The sequence below is a fragment of the Suncus etruscus genome, chromosome 10, assembly GCF_024139225.1.
Source record: "Suncus etruscus isolate mSunEtr1 chromosome 10, mSunEtr1.pri.cur, whole genome shotgun sequence".
Lineage (NCBI taxonomy): Eukaryota > Metazoa > Chordata > Mammalia > Eulipotyphla > Soricidae > Suncus > Suncus etruscus.
Window position 1 is genome coordinate 36987777 of NC_064857.1, and position 22781 is coordinate 37010557.

General features: G+C 49.1%; 2 protein-coding genes across 2 annotated transcripts; both read left to right on the forward strand.

Annotated features, from left to right (window-relative positions):
• The first annotated feature begins 133 nt into the window (after window positions 1–133).
• Window positions 134–7095, forward strand: CKS1B (CDC28 protein kinase regulatory subunit 1B). Its single transcript, XM_049782377.1, has 3 exons — window positions 134–242; window positions 4661–4788; window positions 6572–7095. Exons 1-3 carry the CDS (start codon window positions 184–186, stop codon window positions 6622–6624), a joined length of 240 nt encoding a protein of 79 aa, XP_049638334.1. The 5' UTR covers window positions 134–183; the 3' UTR covers window positions 6625–7095.
• A 5264-nt stretch (window positions 7096–12359) lies between these two features.
• FLAD1 (flavin adenine dinucleotide synthetase 1) lies at window positions 12360–19940 on the forward strand. The gene is made up of 7 exons (XM_049782309.1): window positions 12360–12578; window positions 14780–15524; window positions 17530–17677; window positions 18000–18098; window positions 18200–18389; window positions 19589–19662; window positions 19748–19940. Exons 1-7 carry the CDS (start codon window positions 12498–12500, stop codon window positions 19881–19883), a joined length of 1473 nt encoding a protein of 490 aa, XP_049638266.1. The 5' UTR covers window positions 12360–12497; the 3' UTR covers window positions 19884–19940.
• Window positions 19941–22781: the final 2841 nt, after the last annotated feature.

Consider the following 22781-nt stretch of genomic DNA (forward strand, 5'->3'; position numbering starts at 1 on the left):
CCTTAAAGCCCAACGGCGGGCCAATCGGGAACGCGGGCGGCGTGTTTGAAAGCGAGGCTCCGGCGAGGGTGGGGCGAGCGCGTGCGTGCGCGCGTGCGTGAGTGCTCCGGGTCTTGTTTGGAAGTTGGTGGCTGCGGGAGGAGGTGCCGCTCTCTTGAGGTCCCTCCAGGGTTGGCGAAGATCATGTCGCACAAACAGATTTATTACTCCGATAAATACGACGACGAGGAATTTGAATACCGGTTAGTGCCGCCGCACGGGAGACCGTCACGAGGTCGTGGTTTGGAGGGCGAGTTTGGGGGGCCCCCGAAAGATAAGTTAACTGACTGAGGCGACGGCCTTGGCGCATGCGCAGTAGGGTAACGGGACGCCGTGCGGGAGTTGGGAGCCGACGCGCATGCGCAGATGGGGGCCGTGCTCGTTGGGGAAAACAAAAGTGGGAGTTGAATGGGAACCTTCTGGTTTTGGGGTCGCACCCGGCAGCGCTCAAGGGTTACTCCTGGCTCCTCGCTCAGAAATCGCTCCAGGCTCGGAGGACCATATGGGATGCCGGGTTTCGAACCAGTGACCTTCTGCATGCAAGGCAAACGCCTTACCTCCATGCTATCTCTCCGGCCCCGAATGGGAACCTTCTGCTCTGCTTGTTGAATACTCAAGTGGCTTGGGGGGAAGGGCACGAAAAAGACTATGTTGACCCCACTTTCTTAATTTAATTTTTCATTTTTGGTTTTTGGATCACACCTGGCTCTGTACTCAAAAAATCCCTCCTGGCAGGCACTCCTGGGGGACACTATGGGATGTCGGGATTCGAACCACCGCCCTTCTGCATGCCCTACCTCCATGCTACCTTTCCTAATCCTTTCTGGTCTCTGCTTCCATATGGAGAAGCGAAGCGTTCAGTGAAGAACCCTGCATAGTTGTTGAAGCTCTGGGTTGAGTCTCAGAGCGCGAGAGCAGGGAAAAAAGGGTTCGAGTTTGCAGCTCGAGCTCTCAAGTCTTGAGCAAATTGAGCCCCTGCCACACCGTAGATCCGACTAGGAGCCCTGGAAAAGCTGGAGTTTTCTTTCAGTCCTGAATGCCAGAGGAGTTGAATGTTGCCCTTTCGTGGAAAGGGGTCTTGGTTGTCTGGCTGGTTTTAGGAATTGGGAGTGGTTCGAGGAACCGGCGAGGTATAAAGCTGGCTGGAAACGGGAAGGCAAGACTTTTAACAATTATTTGTAGGGTACCTATTTAGGGAGCCATTATGGAGAGCTTATAGGTTGCAGATGTTTCTACCAGAATGCTCCCAACACACCTGAAGATATTGGCAGACTTGGGAATGAAGGAGATGGGCATTGCGATGGGAGCCCTAGGACTCCAAGAGTGTTTGCACTTAATCCTAAATCCTTCATTCCAGACTGGGGAAAAAATCAGAGAACCGCAGCAAATGTTAGTATTTCACAAGGCTGTGTTCTCTTGATAGTAAAATGACTTCCTGCCTTGTTTCTTCTCCATGGAAGGAAGCAAATGCAAATATACTCCTGTGTTTCCTCTGTAGTCTTTTTGCAAGTCTGGCCTTCTGGAAAATTCAGTATGTGTTCACAAATATAATGACATCTGTATACTGGGTCCTTAGGGAGGGCCTCCACCTCCACCCCAGGCTATGCTTGGACACAATTAACTTTCCTTTTTCTATACTGCTCCCTCCCTGCTTTGGGTTCAGGGGTCACTCCTTGTGATGCTGAGGGCTGGACGGTGTCATGTAAGTTTAGAAAAAAATCTGAGGAGCAGAGAGATAGAACAGCAGTAGGGCATTTACCTTGCACATGGCCAACCCAGGACTGATGGTGGTTCGATGCCGGGCATCCTATATGATCCCCAGAGCCTGCCAAAAGCAACTTTTGAGCTTAGAGCCAGGGTAAACCTGAGTGCCCTCGGGTGTGACCCAAAGACCTAATACATACATACATACATACATACATATAAAAGTTTAAAAAAATAATCAAGGGGCCAGAGAGATAGCATGGAGGTAAGGTGTTTGCCTTGTATGCAGAAGGTCATCGGTTCGAATCCCGGCGTCCCATATGGTCCCCCGTGCCTGCCAGGAGCAATTTCTGAACATGGAGCCAGGAATAACCCCAAAGCACTGCCGGGTGTGACCCAAAAAAAAAAAAATCAAGGGGCCGGAGTGATGGCGCAAGCGGTAAGGTGTCTGCCTTGCTCGTGCTAGCCTAGGACTGACCTCGGTGCTATCCCCCTGGCTGCTATCCCCCTGGCGTCCCATATGGTCCCCCAAGCCTGGAGCGATTTCTGAGCGCATAGCCAGGAGTAACCCCTGAGACTCACTGGGTGTGGCCCAAAAAATAAACAAAAACAAAGATTAAATCTGAGCCCCTCACTTGCAATGCATGCTCTCAGTCCCTGAGCTATTTCTTCATCCCCACCTTTTAGGGAGTTGGGGGGCATACCCAGTGGTGCTTAAAGATAACTCCCGACTCTCTGCTCAGGGATTATTTCTGGAGGAATTTGGGGGGTGATGAGGGGTGCTAGGAATAAAACCTGAGTCAGCCATGTTCAAGGCCACTGTCCTTTTTGTGTTATCAGTCTGACCCCTCCAACCCTAGGTCCACTTTTTTGTGTTTTGGGGCCACTTCTGGCATTGCTTAGGTCTTGCTACTAGCTCTGCACTCAATGAATTACACTCCTGGCACTGCTCATCCAGTCCCACTTTAAAACACTTTTTTGGTTTTGGTTTATTTTGGGTTTTTTGGGATCACACCTGGCAGCGCTCGGGGGTTACTCCTGGCTCTACACTCAGAAATCGCTCCTGGCAGGCTCAGGGAACCATATGGGACACCGGGGAATCGAACCATGATTCGTCCTAGGCTAGCGCTTGCAAGGCAGACGCCTTACCTCTAGCGAGCACCACTGCTCCGGCCCCTAAAACTCATTTTTTAAGGGCCAGGGCAATAGTTCAGTGAGTATTTATATTTATATTGCAGAAGGCCAAGCTATATTTGATCTCTGACACCCTGTATCAGGGGTCTCAAACTCAATTTACCTGGGGGCCGCAGGAGGCAAAGTCGGGGTGATCCTTGAGTGCAAAGTCAGTAGTAAGCCTTGAACATTGTGGGGTGTGACCCAAACAACTAAAACAAAACAAAAAACAAAAAAAAAGATTCCTCTAGGGTAGGACCACAAAAAGTTGTACGGAAGGCCGCAAACAGCCTGCAGGCCGCAAATTTGAGACCCCTGCCCTGTATGATCTGACAAACACATTAGGAGTGATCCCCGAGTACTATGGGATATGACACCTCTCCCTTCCCCTCAAAAAAGGGCAGTTTTCAAGCAAGGGATGTGGATCAGCAGTAGAACTTCCTTTGCCTGTGTGAGGCCCTAGATTCAATTTCCTGGTATTGCTCAAAAGTAAAACTAAAAGCACCTTTTTCCTGGTCTCCTGATGTAGCCCAAGATGAGGTTATGATATATCCTAGTTTAAGAATCTAGGTATGTTGGACGATCTAGCTTGTCTGGAGCCTAGAGTTGGTCTTATGCCAGGAAACTTCAGAGATCGGGTCTCTTTGTATTTAGGCCAAGGTTATTCCTTTCCATGCCCCTCATATTTTGGTGGGCCTATGCAAACAACAATTGCCACTCTAACACCATTTTTACTGTGCTCCTTTGATTCTAATCCTTAAAAAAAACACTTAATATTTGAGGTTAACTTAAGCTAATATGCATGTTCCTGGAAATGTAAAAAATACTATGCCTCTAATGTTTAAGGAGTTACGTAAGTTTTATGGCTTTAGATTGCCTTGTGTGCTGTTAAGAAATATTATAATGTGTTACAATCTGGGGACTTGAGGGACAAAGTAATTGTACATGGATTCTGTTTTATGTATCTTAATGTTCTTTGGCTGAAAGTTTAAAGTTAAGATATCAACAAGGGGACTTCTTCTGAGAATTATGTTATGGGTGATTGTCCTTCCACTATAACTTTACCTTGTCCTCTTTCTTTGCATCTTTGTTCTCATAATTAAAAATAAAAAAATTAAGAAAAAGAAACAGAAATAAGAGGAAAAATAAAAAAAGAATCTAGGTATGGGAGGCCAAAGAGATAGCACAACAGTAGGGCATTTGCCTTGCAAGCAGTCGACCCAGGACCCAGGATCAATAGTGGTTTGAATCACAGCATCCCATTTGGTCCCCGTGCTTGCCAGGAGCAATTTCTGAGTAATCCTAAGCACCACTGGTGTGCCCAAAAGCCAAAAAAAAAAAAGAAAAGAAACCAGGTATGGGCAGAGAAATAGTGTATTTGCCTTCCATGGGACAGTTGCACAGGTGACCTGGGTTTGTTCCCTGACACCCCATATCATCCACTGAGCATCTAAAAACAAAACAACAAAATAGGAGCTAGGAGGCTAGCTGGAGGCTCTAGGAGAGCAAGGTAGAGTCTCCCAGGTGCCTGTGATCTTCGTGATTTTGGCTTTTTCCTGCTTTTGTGACAATTGGCATAATTTGGCTTTTATTTCTAGCTGTCTCTGCCCCACGGGAAGCTGTATGAACCCCCATTAAACCAGGCATTTCTTTTCCCTCGGCTTTGTGTGCATGTGCTTTACTAACAGACTACCCTAAACAGATGCAGATCCCCCCCAAACACCTTCTCGTGTTTCTGTTACAGACATGTCATGTTGCCCAAGGACATAGCCAAGCTGGTTCCTAAAACCCATTTGATGTCTGAATCAGAATGGCGAAATCTTGGCGTTCAGCAAAGTCAGGGATGGGTCCATTATATGATCCATGAACCAGGTCAGTGCAATGGCTAGATACAACCATGATTGGCTGCTGAGGGGAGGGGGAATAACAAGCTTGCATAACCTGTGGGGAAGCTTGGTACACCGAGAGACAGTACAGTGGGCTGGGTGCTTGCCTGGGTTTGATCCCTGACATCACTTAATTGGTCCCCTGAGCACCACTAAGAGTAAGCTCTGAGACTGCCAGGAATGGCCCAAAATAAAAAAAAAAAGAGGTGGGGAAATTTTACTACTTCACTATCCTGTTTCTAGGGAAATTGGAGTGACCAAAATCAAGGATAAAAGTAGTCTTTGATGGGGCCTGGAGAGATAGCACAGCGGCATTTGCCTTGCAAGCAGCCGATCCAGGACCAAAGGTGATTGGTTCGAATCCTGGTGTCCCATATGGTTCCCCCGTGCCTGCCAGGAGCTATTTCTGAGCAGACAGCCAGGAGCAACCCCTGAGCACCGCCAGGTGTGGCCCAAAAACCAAAAAAAAAAAAAAAGTAGTCTTTGATACGTTCAGAAACAAACTTCCTTTCATTGTTAATTCAGTCAGAGGATACTCTATTGTTTTTGCTGGGTTTTGAACTCAGGGCTTACTCCTTCCTGATAAGGGGATCATATAGGGTTCTAGGGCTTAAACCTGGGTTGTCTGTGTGCAAGGCAAACACCTTACTATACTATCTCTTGGGTCAGTATCTCTGGTTGGTTGCTTGGTTTTGATTTGGGGGCCACATCCTGCAGTATTCAGGGCTTTTTTTTCTGGTTCTGCTCCTAATAAGGCTTGAAGGACCATATGTGTTGCTGGGGATCAAACCTGGGTTAGTAACATGCAAGGCAAGTGTCAGCCTCACTATACTATCTTCTGTAGCCCAAGAGAGTACTCTTTAATTTAGATAGTGTATATATATCGTGGTTGTGAGGTTAAGACCCCTGTCTTATTCTCCATTAACAAGCAAATTTCTGAGGCTAAAGAGATAGTACAGCAGGTAGGACATTTATTTGCCTTGCACATGACTGACCCGGGTTTGATTCCAGCACCACCTAGGGTCCCCCAAGCATACCAGGAATTTGATTACAAAATTCTCTGTTTGTTTGTTTTGGGGCCACACCTGGTGACGGCTCAGGGGTTACTCCTGGCTCAGGACCATATGGGATGCCAGGGAGGGGATTGAACCCAGGTCCATTCTGGGTCAGCCATGTGCAGGACAAACGCCTTAGAGCTGTGCTATAGCTCTGGCCCCGAGGAGTAATTCTTATTGCAGAGCCAGAAGTAATACCAGGCATGGCTAAAGGGGAGGGGGACAGAAGAAAACAAATTCTTTGGCCAGAGAGCTAGTACAGATGGCAAGGTATTTGACTTACATTCGGCCAACCTTGGTTTGGTATCTCTCCCACTAATGGGGTAACCAGAATCCCTGCCAGGGTGTGATCTCTGGAGTGATACCTGAGCACAGATAAGGAGTAATCCCTAAGCACCACTGGGTGTGGCCTTCAAGAAAAGGAAGCAAATTCTTGGATATATTCCCCCAAAAAAGCAATGGAAAGTCTAAGACCAGACACCAACTGCTGGGCAAAAGGAATAAAAAGGCCCGGGGTCTGTACAGAGCCAGAAGTACTGGCAACAGTCCTGTGTTCAGACAGAACAGGCTTCTGGGTTTGTTGCTGAGACCATAGATTGCAGGCTTAACTCAGTTACCAAGATCTGAATGGTGATAACCAGCAAGGTGGGATCCAGTGTACGTCATTACATGAATGGTGGAAGCTTGTTTCTCAGATTTCAATCACTCTTACAGAACCACACATCCTGCTGTTCCGGAGGCCACTCCCCAAGAAGCCAAAGAAATGAAACTGGAGAGCCGCTTTGCAGCCCGAAGCTTTAAGCAGCTGTCCTCGTTTGCTAGCATCTTTCCGATGACATTATTCTATTGCCTTGTTTCTCACTTCGATATTTAAAGGATGTTCGTTCGATACACTATTTGAATGTGTGGTGTTTGAAATATGGTGGCTGCTGTGCTTCGTAGACAGAGCCAGCAACACCATATAGCAACACTAGCCAGATGAGTGCTCCTTGAGCTGCGCCTCTGCTGACTGTGACCTGAGGGCCAGGCTGAGCTCTGTCTCTAGCTAAGCAGATGGTGGACATCACACCTGCCACTCTTACAGAGATTGTGTTAACTTGCTAGTTTTCTTTTTGTTTTCCTGCTCGGTGTTGTATGTATGGTGATTTGTGTTTCGATGTATTGGAAACTTTCCATTTTATTCAAGAATTCTGTTCCATTTTAAAGCCTTGATTAAAGAGAATGTTTTTGTAATCAAATTCTCTAATTGTTGGCCTGGGAGATTGCTTAAGGACTGGAGTAGATGCGCTGCTTAAGGAGCCCAGATTTGCTGTAAGGTCTCCCTTTGAAACCCAGCTGAATGGGGCTTTCAAGCACCTCAGAATGTGGCACAAAGGGCCAGAGAGATAGCACAGCGGTGGGGCATTTGCCTTGCATGCTGCTGATCTGGGACAGTCCGGGTTCAATCTCTGGCATCCCATATGGTCCCCCAACCTGCCGGAGGTGATTTCTTTTCTTTCCCCACTCCTGGGGGTGATTTTTGAGTGCAGAGCCAGGAGTGACACCTGAGCACTGCTGGATGTGGCCCCAAAGCCAATCAAATAAAGTTAAAATAAAATAAAATAAAATAAAGACTGCCACAAAAATTTATTTTAGGGCCAGAGCTATAATACAGTGGGTAGGGCACTTCCCTGGTACACACCCAACATGGATTCAATCTCCAGCATGCCATGTAGTCCTCATACTTCCAGGCATGATTTCTGAGCTCAGTGCTAGGAGTAACCCAAGTACAACCAAATGTAGCCCCAAAGCAAACAAAAAAACCCTTGAATTTTTTTAGGATTCTCCTAAATCCCTTTTTAGGGTGAACATCTTACTATCATCATTTGGATTCTATACTCTTCAGCTCGTAAAACTTAGCTCCTTGCTGTTACGAAGGGTCATTTCAGATTCAGATAACTGGCTTCTATTTTAAGCCTGCTTACTGTAAACATCTGTTAACATATATTCTGCTAGAAAATACATATTCTAGGCCAGTGAAATAGCACAACCATCAGGCATTTGCCTTGCACACAGCTGATCAGGACAGACGGTGGTTGAAATCCCAGCACCCCATATGGTCCCCCGTGCCTGTCTGGAGCGGTTTCTGAGCATACAGCCAGGAGTAACTTCTGAGCACTGCCGGGTGTGGACCCCCCCCCAAAAAAAAAAAAAAAAACATATTCTAACATTTTACCAAAGCTAAATAGGGACATTTCCAAAACGAGCTGGAGTTAGTACAGTAGCTAAAGCATTTACCTTACACTGTAAATGATTCCAGCATGTTTTGTGGTCCCTTGGGCACCTCCAGGAGTGATCCCTGAGCACAGCCAGTTGTTGCTCCAAAACCGCATAAAAAAAGTTGTAATCAAGGGGCCAGATCAGTGCACAAGCGATAGGCCATTTGCCTTGCACACGCTAACCAAGGACAGACCGAGGTTCGATCCCCTGGCATCCCATATGGTCCCCCAAGCAAGGAGTGATTTCTGAGCACATAGCCAGGAATAACCCCTGAACATCACCGGGTGTGGCCCAAAAAGCAAAAAAATGTAATCGGGATGCTTCCTCTGACATGAGTGAAAGAAGCACTAGTATATACTATCCTGCCTAGTCTAAGACTGGCATGCCTATACCTGACAGGACAGGCACATTGGTTGGGGTGCTTTCTCTTTTATTTTCCTCTTTGGGTTTTTGTTTGTTTTGTTTGGAATTTGGATTACCCTTGTCTGCACTCAGGAATCACTCCTGGTGGGTTCTGGAGACCATATGGGATGCAGGGAATCAAACTGGAGGGCTTGGGGGCTGGAGTGCTGGCACAGCGGTAGGGCATGCCTTGCAAGCAACTGACCTAGGACAGACTTTAGTTCGATTCCCCAGCACCCCATATGGTCACCTGTGCCTGCCAGGAGTGATTTCTGAGCGCAAAGCCAGGAGTAACCTCTGAGTACCACCAGGTGTGACCCAAAAACAAACAAACAAAAAGTTGATGGTTGAGTTCCAGCTATATTATGTCCCAACATCCATCCCTTCACCAATGTTCTTTCCCCACCACCAATTTCCCCAGTTTCCTTCCCATTCCCCATATCCCTATTCTGTCTTTATGACAGACCCTTCACCCTCCCTTTTAGGCACTTGGGAGATAATTTCCCTTTGGTTTTTTGTTTGTTTGGAGTCCACACTTGGCAGTAATCCTGGATCTGAACTCCAGAATGATTCAGGGACCATATAGGGATGCCAGGGATTGAACCCAGATTGGCCATGTACAAGGCAAGCATCCTACCTCCTATACTATCGCTCTAGTCAATTTTCTCTCAAGGTGACCATTGGAATCACTGTTTTTTGGTTATTTTTGTATTGGTTTTTTTGGGGGTTGGGGTCACACTCAGCAGTGCTCAGGGGTTACTCTTGGCTCTACGCTCAGAAATCGCTCCTGGCAGGCTTGGGGACCATATGGGAGCCGGAATTTGAACCGCAGTCCTTCTGCATGCAAGGCAAACGCCCTACTCTATGCTTTCTCTCCAGACCCTGGAATCACTTTGGTTGCTTTAAGGGGGAAAAAAAAACTGTTGCTAAATTATTCCTAGCATTAAAGACTTAATAAGAGGTGTGGCCTAGATTGGAGATTTCCTTTATAATATTTATTGCAAGTTAACATTTGGTAAAATGTGTAAATTATGGTTGTTGAAGCAAACATTTTGGGGCCAGAGAAAAACAAAACATGAACAGTTTTCTATTTTGAAATATGTCATATTAAATAAGGACGATTAATTAACCTGTCTGCATTTAGCCCTAGAAGCAGTTCTTGAATGTGACTCCTAGCCCCAAAATATCAACATTACCTGGAAATAAATAAAAAACAGCTCCACCCTAGACCTATGGAATCTGAAACTGAGGGTTGGGCCCAGTGACACTTTAATAAGCTCTCAGGCAATGCTGGTACCCACTCCAGCTTGAGGATTCAGTCGGAGCAGATGTTTCAGGTTTGGGTTTCTTAGGGGAGGAGGAGCGGAATCAGATGTCACCTTTATTACTAATAAAGATAATGGAACATATGGCTTGTCATTAAGTGAAACTTGTGGGAGTTTGATTTTTTGAGGGGGTAATAATGTATTTTGTTTTGTTTGGGGGCCACACCCAGTGGTGTTGAGAGCTTACTTTGGCTCTGAATTCAGGGAACACTTATGGAGGGGCTCAGAGGACCATATGGGGTGGTGAGAATCGAACCCAGGTCAGTCACGTGCAAGGTAAGCACCCTGCCCACTGCATTATTTGTTGAATGGATTTGCCTTTTTTTTTTTTTTTCTTTCAGTGCCAGGGATCAAATCTATAATGTCATATATGTAGAGCCAGCACTTTCCCACTGTGCCACATCCCTGACCACACATATACTTTTGTTTTGCCTTAATATTTTGAGCTTGAGGTTCTCTTTTTGTATGGAGGCTACACCCGGTGGTTCTCAAGGCTTATTCCTGGCTGTTTGAGGTACCATATGGAATGCCAGGGATTGTCCACGTCAGCTGCACACAAAGCAAGCACCTATTTGCTGTACTAAATCTTTCCAGCCCTGAGCTGAAGTTCTCTCAACTGGAAAGAACACAGTCAATGGCTTGATTAAAAAATAAAATAGTCCCGGAGAGATAGCACAGCGGCGTTTGCCTTTAAAGCAGCCGATCCAGGACCAAAGGTGGTTGGTTCGAATCCCGGTGTCCCATATGGTCCCCCGTGCCTGCCAGGAGCTATTTCTGAGCAGACAGCCAGGAGTAACCTCTGAGCATCGCCATGTGTGGCCCAAAAACCAAAAAAAAAAAAAAAAAACCCAAAAATAATAATAATAAAATAGTGGGGCCGGTGAGGTGGCGCTAGAGGTAAGGTGTCTGCCTTGCGAGCACTAGCCAAGGAAGGACCGAGGTTCAATCCCCCGGCGTCCCATATGGTCCCCCCAAGCCAGGGGCAATTTCTGAGCACTTAGCCAGGAGTAACCTCTGAGCATCGAGAGTGTGGCCCCAAAAACAAAAAAATAAAATAGCACAGAGTGGAAAGTGTTTGCCTTACTCGTGACTGACCAGGTTCAATCCCTGGCATCCTATATAGTCCTTTGAGCCCCTCTAGGGGTGATCCCAGAATGCAGAGCCAGGAGTAAACCCTGAGCATCACTGGGTGTGGTCTAAACCCCCAAAAATAAATAAATAATAAAAATAAAATTCCCAAAGTCCCAGTTCCCTGGACCCTTTGGCTATAATTAGGAGTCAAGGTCAAAGAACTAGCTTTGCACGTGCATATAAGAACTTGGAAGACAGAATGGAGACATGGAACAGCGATTAAGGCGCTTGCCTTGTACACAGCTGACACGGATTCGATCCCTAGCACCCCATAAGGTTCCCTAGCACCACCAGGGATAATTCCTGAGTATCCTCCTCCATCTCCCCATATTAAAAATAAAGGGGGGGGGGGGCGGGAAGGTGGCGCTAGAGGTAAGGTGTCTGCCTTGCAAGTGCTATCGTAAGACGGACCGCGGTTCGATCCCCCGGTGTCCCATATGGTCCCCCAAGCCAGGGGCAATTTCTGAGCCCATAGCCAGGAGTAACCCCTGAGCGTCAAACGGGTGTGGCCCAAAAACCAAAAAACCTTGAAGAGAATACCGGTAAAGCACCCCTTTACACGCAGCACCAAAAGGGAGGACCCCCCCCCCGGGAAAAAAAAAACAAACCTGGAGCATTTGTAAAGCTTCGCTCCCTTGTCATCCCACAGTTCACCAACTAGAAGTCTAAGGCCCGGCTCCAAGTTTCCGGGTCAGAAGTGACCACGTGGTTGTCACCAGTAACAACGCAGTGCCGCTCCCGCCCTCTGACTGAAGTCCTGAGCGACAGTCAGATGGTCCAATGGAATCGCGACACTAGCATAAGTGACAAGTCAAGGAACCAATGAGCAAGAGTGAGGCGGGACTCTGGCTACGGAAGCTGCCTTAGGACACAAGGAAAGGAGAGAAGGAAAGACCCGGTGAAGGGGGCCTGAGAGGCAGGTGAGAATCCGGAATGGCTTAGTAGTGGCCTGAACCGAGTGGAAGGAGACGGGATTCCAGACTTGAAAGGGTGCAGAGGGCTGCAATGGAAAGCTGCTAAATTTTGGCTGGGGGAGGTGAAAAGACGGCAAAGCAATTAAAGGAGCCAAAGCCCAAGTATTATAGAGACATTTAAAGGGACAAGTGTCCCAATGAGAAGAGACGTTTAAAGGACCAGATATTGAGGATCCAGCCTGGACACACAGGGGACATTTTAAGTGGTAGGTATACGAAGGAGCAAGACATTTTCAGGAGACTAGAGCTATACATGTACAACATTTAAGGAGGCATGGGCTGGTATTTGAGAATGATTATTAAAGGCAGAAAGCTTTCATCATTCATTTTAAAGTTGCCTTGACAAGAAACTGATTAGGATGACTTGCACTTCTGATTTTCCTCCATTGACCTTTCTGGCTTCTCCAGGTTCCTGGACCATCGGCCCCTTGTTCAGGCTATGGCCCCCAGTGTCTTGTAGACCTGGCGGGATCTCCACGCTTGCGACCCCTCTCTTGGGGTCTGTTTGGCTACTGGAGGGCCCTGCAGAGAGCCAGAGAAAGCAGGACCATGGCATCAGGGGCCTCTGATCCTCCCCAAAAACGCAACGTGACAGCAGGCATCATCATTGTGGGAGATGAAATACTCAAGGTGTGTGGGGACTGAAGTACATGGCGGTTGTGGCCTTGTCCTGTGATTGTATCTTCTGTCTGTTAAGGGAGAGTGAGTGAAAGTCCCTGCTGTGTGTGGCATGAATCTAGAGTAACAGAGGAAGAAGAGCCACTTTCTTTCAACTGTGTCAAAAATCTTACATGAGGTCAGAGAGTAAGTATAGATGGAAGACACTTGCCTCAAATGTAGCCCACCCCAGTTCAATTCCAGGCACCACAGTTGGTCCCTCTGAGCACCGTCAGATGAGGGCCCCCCAAAAAATAAATTTAACAAAATGGATCAAGAAGGAAAGTACTGGGACCAGAAAGAAGTACAGTGGGTAAGGTGCTTGTCTTGCACACAGCCAACCTGAATTTGACCCCCAGCATTCTATATGATTCCTCAAGCACCACCAGGAATGATTTCTGAGTGCAAAGCAAGGAATAAGTCATGAGCATCTGCTAGATGTGACGCCCGAACAAGCAAGCAAACAAAAAGGAAAGAATGTTAGAATAAAAGATCAAAGAAAGATAGAAGGAAAGTACTAAATGGAGAAATCCCTCTGAAAGTTCAGGGACATCTTCCCAAGCCCATGGTAAGCATCTATGCTCACCATACTATTAATTAACTTCTGTTTACTATTTACTCAGCCTGGCAGTGTGCTTATTATGATACCTTTGTGATTTTGCTCATTTGCACAGCAACCTCACGAGATTGGCACTTTTATTAATCTTATGGGTCATAGATAAGTTATTATAAATTTATCTTAATTATAAGTTATAAAGTTAATAGATTATGAGACACAGGCTGACAGAAGTTAAAGGACCTACAGGCTAATGAACTAATACAGAGGTTCAGGCTCTCAACTCCCATATAACTGTGGCTCTGATTTGAATCCCAGCACCTCATAAGGCGCGCGCGCACACACACACACACACACACACACACACACACACACACACCACGGGATGTGACCAAAAACAAAACAGAAAGAGCTGAGATTCCAAAATAAATTATGTCTTACTCAAGTCACCCATAACCACTAACCCCCTCTATAGAGAAAAAGGGGACAGAGTTGGAAACGAAGATGGATTCACAGCAACAACAATCTCATACACTCTGCACAGGAATTTGAACTTTATGCTGCATCGGGCTGGAAACAACAAAGAGCTCTGGAGCTCGAGAGTGAGGCAATCTCAGTAACACGTTGAGAAGTTATCCAGTGCTATGGCCTGAGGCTGGGAACCTGGCCAAGGACCTGTTGCCATGGCCCAGGTGAAAGGTGTCAAGGGTCTGCTGGGTGCTTGTATCAGCAGGCAGTCGAGTTGACAGGCTGAAGGGCTGAGTGGCTGAATGATGGACAGGGACTGGAGTTACCCTTGACCCAACTGGTACGATGAAGATGCCCCCAAAAGCCCTGGGGATCATGGGTCATTCACACAAGGCTTCTGAGGAAGTGGGCGTATGGTGGAATACAGAAGCTCAGATGTGGGGCCCGAGAGATAGCATGGAGGTCAGGCATTTGCCTTGCATGCAGAAGGACAGTGGTTCAAATCCCGGCATCCCATATGGTCCCCTGAGCCTGCTAGGAGCGATTTCTGAGCGTTGAGCCAGGAGTAACCACTGAGCGCTGCCAGGTGTGACCCAAAAACAAAAACAAAAAATAAAAGAAGCTCATTAAGGCTGGAGAGAGTACAGCATGTAGAGTGTTTGCCTTGCATAGTTGATCCTGGTTCAATTCTAATACCCCATACGATCCCCAAGTCCCACCATGAGTGATCCCTGAGCACTATGTGGGACTAAAAACAAAAGTAAAGGAGGTAAAGGTGGAGAGGACACAGTGCAGGAAACTTCCCCTCGAGTGAGTTTTCATACGTGTGTGTGTGTGTGTGTGTGTGTGTGTGTCACACCCGGTAGCACTCAGGTTACTCCTGGCTATGCTCACAAATTGCTCCTGGCAGGTTTGGGGGGACAATATGGGATGCCTGGAATTGAACCAGGGTTCTTCCAGTGTTGGCCACTTGCAAGGCAAATGCCATACCGCTATGCTATTGCTCCGGCCCCAGAAGTTTCATACTTTTGTGTCCAGTTCAGCCTTTGTGGGAGCTCAGGGTACCACCTCCAAGGAAGTTGAGGGCCAGATAGCTGCTGTCTCTCATCTCTGCTGTACTGATGCTCCGGCCTTCCCCACTCCACTCCAGGGACACACACAGGACACCAACACCTACTTTCTGTGCCGGACTCTGCGCTCTCTGGGGGTCCAGGTGTGCCGTGTCTCCGTGGTGCCTGACGAAGTGTCTACCATTGCAGCCGAGGTGGCTGCCTTCTCCAGCCGCTTCACCCATGTGCTCACCGCAGGAGGCATCGGCCCCACTCATGACGACCTGACGTTTGAAGCGGTCGCCCAGGCCTTTGGAGAGGAGCTCAAGCCACATCCTGAGCTGGAAACTGCCATCAGGGCTCTGGGTGGACAGGGCTGGGAGAAGATGTCACGGGTCCCCTCCTCTGCCTGCCTGCACTACGGTACTGACCCGCACACAGGTCACCCCTTCCGCTTCCCACTGGTCTCTGTGCGGAATGTCTATCTCTTCCCCGGCATCCCCGAGCTGCTGCGTCGTGTGCTGGAGGGCCTGAAGGGACTCTTCCAGAACACATCCGTACAGTTCCACCTGCGTGAGCTCTACGTGGCTGCCAACGAGGCCTCCATCGCCCCCATACTGGCAGAGGCTCAGACGCACTTTGGACGTAGGCTAGGCCTGGGCTCCTACCCTGACTGGGCCAACAACTACTACCAGGTGAAGCTGACGCTGGACTCGGAGGAAGAAGGACCTTTGGAAGAGTGCCTAGCCTACCTGCGTGCCCGGCTGCCCCCTGACTCACTGGTGCCCTACGTGCCCCACGCAGTGGAGCAGGCCAGTGAAGCTGTCTACAAACTCACCAAATCAGGTAGGGGCCTCCTGGGCAGAGGTGGCCTGGACCAGGCCTCTGCTGCTGGCCAGTGAATATAGGAGCTATGGATGGATGGCTGTTGGCAACTCCTGGATAGTGTAGCATAGGCTGCTGGGTCGTGTGGGTCTCTCGATAAATGTTGAGGGTTTCCTGCTTTTTTTTTTTTTTGGGGGGGGGGGAGGAGGGGTCACACCCATAGGTTACTTCTGGTTCTGCACTCAGAAATCACTCCTGGCAGGCTCAGGGGACCATATGAGATGCTGGGAATCGAACCACCGTCCATCCTGGGTCTGCCACATGCAAGGCAAATGCCCTTCTGCTGTGCTATCTTTCCAGCCCCTGGTTTCCTTCTTTCACCAGTACCAGGTACTGAGGCCAGAGCCCCAAAGAACAAGTATGCACAGGCCCTGCTGGTTAACCCCCTTGTGTGTCCTCCCCAGTTCGTTCTTTTTCTTTCTTTCTTTCTTTCTTTCTTTCTTTCTTTCTTTCTTTCTTTCTTTCTTTCTTTCTTTCTTTCTTTCTTTCTTTCTTTCTTTCTTTCTTTTCTTCCTTTTCTTCTTTTCTTTCTTTCTTTCTTTTCTTTGTTCTTTCTTTCTTTTTCTTTCTTTCTTTCTTTCTTTCTTTCTTTCTTTCTTTCTTTCTCTTTCTTTCTTTTTTAATTTTGGAGCCACACTTAGCAGTGCTCAGTGCCCTGCTGGTTAACCCCCTTGTGTGTCCTCCCCAGTTCGTTCTTTTTCTCTTTCTTTCTTTCTTCTTTCTTCTTTCTTTCTTTTCTTTCTTCTTTCTTTCTTTTCTTTTCTTCTCTTTCTTTTCTTTTCCTTTTCTTTTCTTTCCTTTCTTTCTTTTCTTTCTTTCTTTCTTTCCTTTCTTTCTTTTTCTTTCTTTCTTTTTCTTTTCTTATTTTCTTTTCTTTCTTTGCTTTTCTTTTCTTTTTCTTTCTTTCTCTTTCTTTCTTTTTTAATTTTGGAGCCACACTTAGCAGTGCTCAGTGTTCACTCATGTCTCTGCTCTCAGGGATCACTCCTGGCAGGCAGGGCTTAGAAGATCCTTTATGAAATTGGATCCTGGTCAGCTGCATGCAAGGCAAGTGCCTTTTCCACTGTCCTGTCTCTCTAGCTCCACGGGCTGCTGGTATCCCAGGAGAAATAGGACAGCAGGTGTCCATGACAGGGGAGTTCTGCAGCCGCTCTAAGGAGGCAAAGAAAGCATCTCTGAGCAAATGACAGATAACCTGGGTGAGAAGGAGGATTTGGTACCTCATTGTTTTGATTTGCATCTTCCTGATGATTAGTTATGTGGAGCATTTTGTCATGTGTCTTTTGGCCATTTGTATTTCTTCATTGAGGAAGTGTCTGTTCATTTCTTCTCCCCATTTTTTTGAAAGGAACAATTTTTGAGCACAAAGCCAGGAAGTAACACACTGCCGGGTGTGGCCCCAAAACCAAAAGGAGACTATGAGGGGATTGGAGAGAGTTCCATGGATTTAGTACAGATTTTGTATGCTGGAACCCACATTCAGTCCCCTTGGGACCACAGGACCCAGCACCAAGCTAGGAGTCGCTCCCAGCATTGCCATGTGACCCAAAACCCAAAATAGCTGAAGGCATAATGAAGTGAGGAAGACACTTGACTTGCACATGCTTAACCCGAGTTTGATTGCCGACATTCCATATGGTTTCCCAAGCATCACCAGGAGAGAGTGATTCCCCAAATTTAGAGCCAGGAGTGACCCCCCTCCAAAGTGCAGAGCCAGAAGTGACCCCTTCTGAGTGCAGACCCCCATGAGTGGTGCTGAGGGGGGCCCAAAAAAGTGTGTGTGTGTGTGTGTGTTTGGGGGGGTGGAAATAAGGAGAGAAGCTGCTCAAGAGGAGGGAGGTAGTGTAGGGGGCGGGATGGCAGCAGGGTCTCTGAAGATGGAAGTGTGGACAAGATAGGAAGCTCACAGAGTGGGCGTGGGCCCTGTCTCCATCTGACACTCTCCCTGCTGTATGCTGCTTGGCAGGGTCTCCTCTTGGGAACAAGGTGGCAGGGGCCCTGCAGACCATCGAGGAGGCCCTGACTCGATACAAGCTCAGCCAGCTCTGTGTAGGCTTCAACGGAGGCAAGGACTGCACTGCTCTCCTGCACCTCGTCCATGCTATGGTCCAGAGGTGGGCCATTCTGGAGTTGCCCCTTGGTGGAGCTGGGGCGGGAGGGAGACTGCCCAACTCCTTCCCTGTCACATCTTCAGAACCTCTGCCTGTGCCTATGATCTACCTGGGCCTGCTGGGGAGGAAGAGAGGCATATGGACTTCTTGGGGGTGTGACCCATTCTGAGAGGTCACGATGGGCTTCCTGTTGGAGGTGGCTTCTGATGGCCTGAAAGGACCCTGAGAAAGGAGAAGGGGAGAGTGTCAGGGAGAACAGCACAGATTTGGGGAGCCCTGCCCCCTCACACACAGTTAAGTCTATGGGTTCTGGCCCCTCTCCCAGGAAGTACCCCAATACTCAAGAGCGCCTCCAGATCCTGCACATCCGCAGCGTCTCGCCCTTCCCTGAGCTGGAGCAGTTCCTGAGGGACACCATCAAGAGGTACTGAAGGCCAGGAGGTAGATTGTCAGGGCTCTCTCCTGGTCACCTCTGTGTCATTGCATGTGTCTCACCCCCACCCCCACCCCACCCACCCGCCCTAGATATCACCTACAGGTGCTGGAAGCTGAAGGTGACATGAAGCAGGCCCTGCGTGAGTTACAGGAGCAGCACCCCCAGCTGGAGGCAGTGCTTATGGGTACACGGCGCACAGATCCCTACTCCCGCAGCCTCTGTGCCTTCAGCCCCACCGACCCGGGCTGGCCCACTTTCATGCGCATCAACCCACTGCTGGTAACTCCTCATCCCACTCACCTACTGGGGCCCCACCCAGAGAAAGTTGTGTGTGTCCACTCAGCCTTTTGGCCACTTTGGGAGGGGCCCCCAACAGTGCTCCCAGACCTAGTGGTGTTAGGCCTGATGTCTTACCACCCTTCCAGGGGCAGCTGGCTTCCCCCAGTCATGCTCCAAGAGAACCTTGCATGAAGGGACAGGAGCTGTGGCCTTTGAGCGACCTGCCTGGCCTGTGGCCACTGTTGACTAAGCCCTGATTTAGAAGCAGCCCTGATTTCCTAACGTGGACGCAACAATGGCCTAGCAGCTGTAGCCTGCATTTAAACTCACTTTGTAATTAAAATGAAATACAAATTGCCAGGCCAAGTCACTGGCTCGTATACTTTCGAAAGGGGAATTGTGGGTTCAGAGAGATATTACACAGGTAGGGCATTTGCTGTTTAATTCCCAGCATCCGTTATGTTCCTCTGAGCACTTTCAGGAGTAATTTCTGATGGTAGATCCGGGATTAAGTCCTGAGCACTGTTAGGCGTGTCCCAAAAACAAAACAAGAAAGGGGACCACCATGCTAGGGAGCTCAGACAGTGGACATTCCTGTCCACTCAAAAAGCCAACTCCGGGGCCGGAGAGATAGCATGGAGGTAAGGCATTTGCCTTTCATGCAGAAGGTCATCGGTTCAAATCCCGGCATCCCATATGGTCCCCTGTGTCTGCCAGGAGCAATTTCTGAGCATGGAGCCAGGAATAACCCCTGAGCACTGCCGGGTGGACCCAAAAAAACCAAAAAAAAAAAAAAAAAGCCAACTCCACAGTCTATAAACTTAGCTCACGGTCCATTGAGGGAGGGCGAGGAACGAAAGCTTTTCCATGCCTCGCCTGCACAGAACAAGCTGTCCCTGAGACTTGGGCAGCTGGTCTTTCCTCAGAAGCCAAGGGAGGGGCTGGAGAGGCAGCTCAACAGGCTGGAGCAAATACTTTGCCCAGAGAAGGCCTGGGGGCTTCATTCCCAGCACTGCAGGGTCCCTGGAGCACTGCTGGGAGTGACCCCAAATCCAGAGTCAGGAATAACCCCTGAGCATGGCCATGCGTGGCCCAAAAACCAAATGCAGCAACCAACAAGCAACAGAGCTCACTCGGCCCTTCCTGCGCAGCAGAGTAGAGGGAGATGAGAAGCCTTCACAATTTTTCTGCCCTTCCAGGACTGGACCTACAGGGACATCTGGGACTTCCTGCGACAACTCTTCATCCCCTACTGTATCCTATATGACCGAGGGTAAGGATGCTGGGAATGGGGAATGAGAGGGCACCAGGAGAGGAGGCGCCCAGCTGATGCCTGCCTTCCCTTCTCCCAACTCAAGGTATACATCACTAGGGAGCCGGGAGAATACCACACGGAACCCAGCCCTGAAGAGCCTGAGTCCCGGGGGACAGCCCACATATCGCCCAGCCTACCTCCTGGAAAACGAGGATGAGGAACGCAACTCCCGAATGTGACCTGTGTGCAGTGGAAGGAGGGGTTGTCCTGGCAATAAACGCCCTCCCTTGCTCGTAGCATTCAGTATTGCTCTGACCTGAGTCTTCCTGCCTCAGGGCTGACAGGGGTTCAAGGAGGTCAGGCCCAGCTTGTACCAAGGGCCCAGGATGGGGCAGAGCAGGCTGGACTGTGATGACTATCAAGGCCCTATGGGCAGGAGGAGGAGGTGGAGGAGGAGGAAACTGTCCCAGCCAGCCAGGGCTCCTGAGGCTGGGAGGTAGCAAGAACTGACCCAGCTGGCGTGGCTTAGAAGGATGAAAGATGGAGTGGGCAGGCCCTGCTCCCTGCCCTTCCTTCCCTGTCCAGAGGGGCTGACTCAGCTGGTTCACAGGACCAGAACCTTTCCTGGCCCCTCCCCTAGACTGGGGCCCCTTCATCTCCACAGTCTTTTTCGTTTGTTTGTTTTTGAGTCACACCCAGCAGCATTCAGGGGTTACTTCTGGCTCTATGCTCAGAAATCGCTCCTGGCAGGCTTGGGGGAACCTTATGGGATGCCGGGATTCGAACCACCATTCTTCCGCATGCAAGGCAAACGCCTTACCTCCATGCTATCTCTCGGGCCCCATCTCCACAGTGTTGAGTTCAGTACAAGGGGAGAGTGGGGAACAATTGATTAGTACATTGATGCCATTACTACTACTATTCATGTTCATTAAGCACATCAAGTGTGAGCCACTGGCATGTACCTTTGTCAATATGTCCAAATCCCCAATGTAGCTTCCACAGCCTTCCACAGCCTTCCACAGCCTCCTTGGCTCAGAGCTGTTAACCACACACAGCCCTGAGCCCTGGTCCTAACCTGACTTTCCCTGGGATCTCGGTGCTTGTTGTAAACAGTGCTGTGGGGTGGGAGGGCCTGCTGCCAACCCTAGAAGGAATCATACCCCTACTCTGCTGCTGGTGCACCCCAGAGCTGCTGAATTAGCAATTAGCACAGGGCTGGGAGCAGAAGGGAGAGTGACTGTATATGACTCCCATAACTAAGTCTGTCTCTCAGCTTCCTGTTCTTCTCTCTGCTGCCCCTCCCACGCCCTGTGGGGGTCTTCATGTGCTTGAAGGAGAAGAATGGCCCCAGGGCCTGAGAGATAGCATGGAGGTAGGGTGTTTGCCTTGCATGCAGAAGGATGGTAGTTAGAATCTTGGCATCCCATATGGTCCCCCGAGCCTGCCAGGAGTAATTTCTGAGTGTAGAGCCAGGAGTAACAGCTGAGCGATGCCGGATGTGACCCAAAAACCAAAAAGGAAAAAAAGAAAAAGAAAAAAGAAAAAGAATGGCCCCAGAGTGGAGAGCGGAGACTGTGGGGAAAGTCCTGTGCATGTAGTTGACTCCAGTTTGATGCCTGGCACCTGGCACCACATAGAATCCCCTGAGCACCACCAGGAGTGATCCCTGAGCATAGAGCAATGAATCAGCCCTATAGACCTCTGCAGAGCAGGACTGGCCAGGACCCCTGGCATCAGGAGCTGGCTCTCTGCCCCACATGGCACAGAAGGCCTCCCAGCTCTTCTCATAGCTAGCGTCTTACTACCAGGAACAGACTGTCCATGAAATCTCTGCGAATCCTCACTCAATTATGTCTACCACAAGCCCCACCATGATGTCCAAAGGGCCAAATGCCTAAGGGGAGCCAACAGACAGTCCCCAGAAGGGTGTCAGAGCAAAGGGGATGTGAGCCAGGAGGAAGGAGCTGGTCTGGATAAGCACCCCTAAAGCCCTGTGTGCCCACGAGGCTCCTCTCTTATCAGAGTCACAGGCGCCAGTAGGACACAAATGGCCCCCTAAACAGGACCACGCCCTGACTTCCGCCCTTCCGCCTGGCTACCCCCAACACAGGCTTTCCCTGAAGTCCTCCCCTGTGGCCAAATCCATGGCAGCCATCTCAGTGCCTCACTCACTCATGATTATTGAGATGCTCATCCACAACTTCAGAGCCAGAAACAGGGCTTATTTAGTGTGTCCCTGTGGACCTCGCCAAGCATTTTCTCCTAGACTCCCAGTTATTGCCTGCACCTCAATGAGGCCCTGGTCTGCTGATGCTGTCTGTGACCCGTCCACTGCCAGCTCTATTTATTCCCCTGCCTTCTGAGTCAACATCATTGCTATGGGCCCCACCCCTTCCCTCCCTTCCCTTCTTCCCTTCCCTCTTTCCTTCCTTCCTTTATTGTTTTTAAGAGCCACATACACCAATTCTCAGGACTTACTTCTGGCTCCCTGCTCAGGGATGGCTCTAGCGGTTCTTAGGGGACCAACACTATGTGGTGCCAGGATCAGGCTGGTGGAATGCCCACCTTACTTCCTGACCCCATACTATCTTCAGCACCTTGCTTTTTCGTTTTGTTTTGTTGTTTTTTGGGGGTCACTCCAGACAGCATTCAGAGTTACTCCTGGCTCTGAGCTCAGAAATCGCTCCTGGAGGGGCCGGAGAGGTAGCACAGCGGTAGGGTAGGGCATTTGCCTTGCATGCGGCTGACCTAGGACTGATAGTGGTTTGATTCCTGATTCCCAGCATGCCATGTGGTTCCCTGAGCCAGGGGCGATTTCTGAGCGCAGAGCCAGGAGTAACCCCTGAGCGTCACCATGTGTGACCCAAAAATAAAAACAAAAACAAAAAATCACTCCTGGCAGGCTTGAGGGACTATATGGAATTCTGGGCATCGAACCCAGGATGTCCTGGATAGCTGTTTGCAAGGCAAACACCATACCACCGTGCTATCACTCCAGCCCCGAGTGCCATGCTTTCTTTCCATTTTTTTTTTTTTTTGCAGTGCTAGGGAGGGATGGAACCCAGGACTTCACATGTATAGGGCAAAAGTTCCACTGCTGGAACAAGAGAATCAGCATAGCGGAACGTTGATGC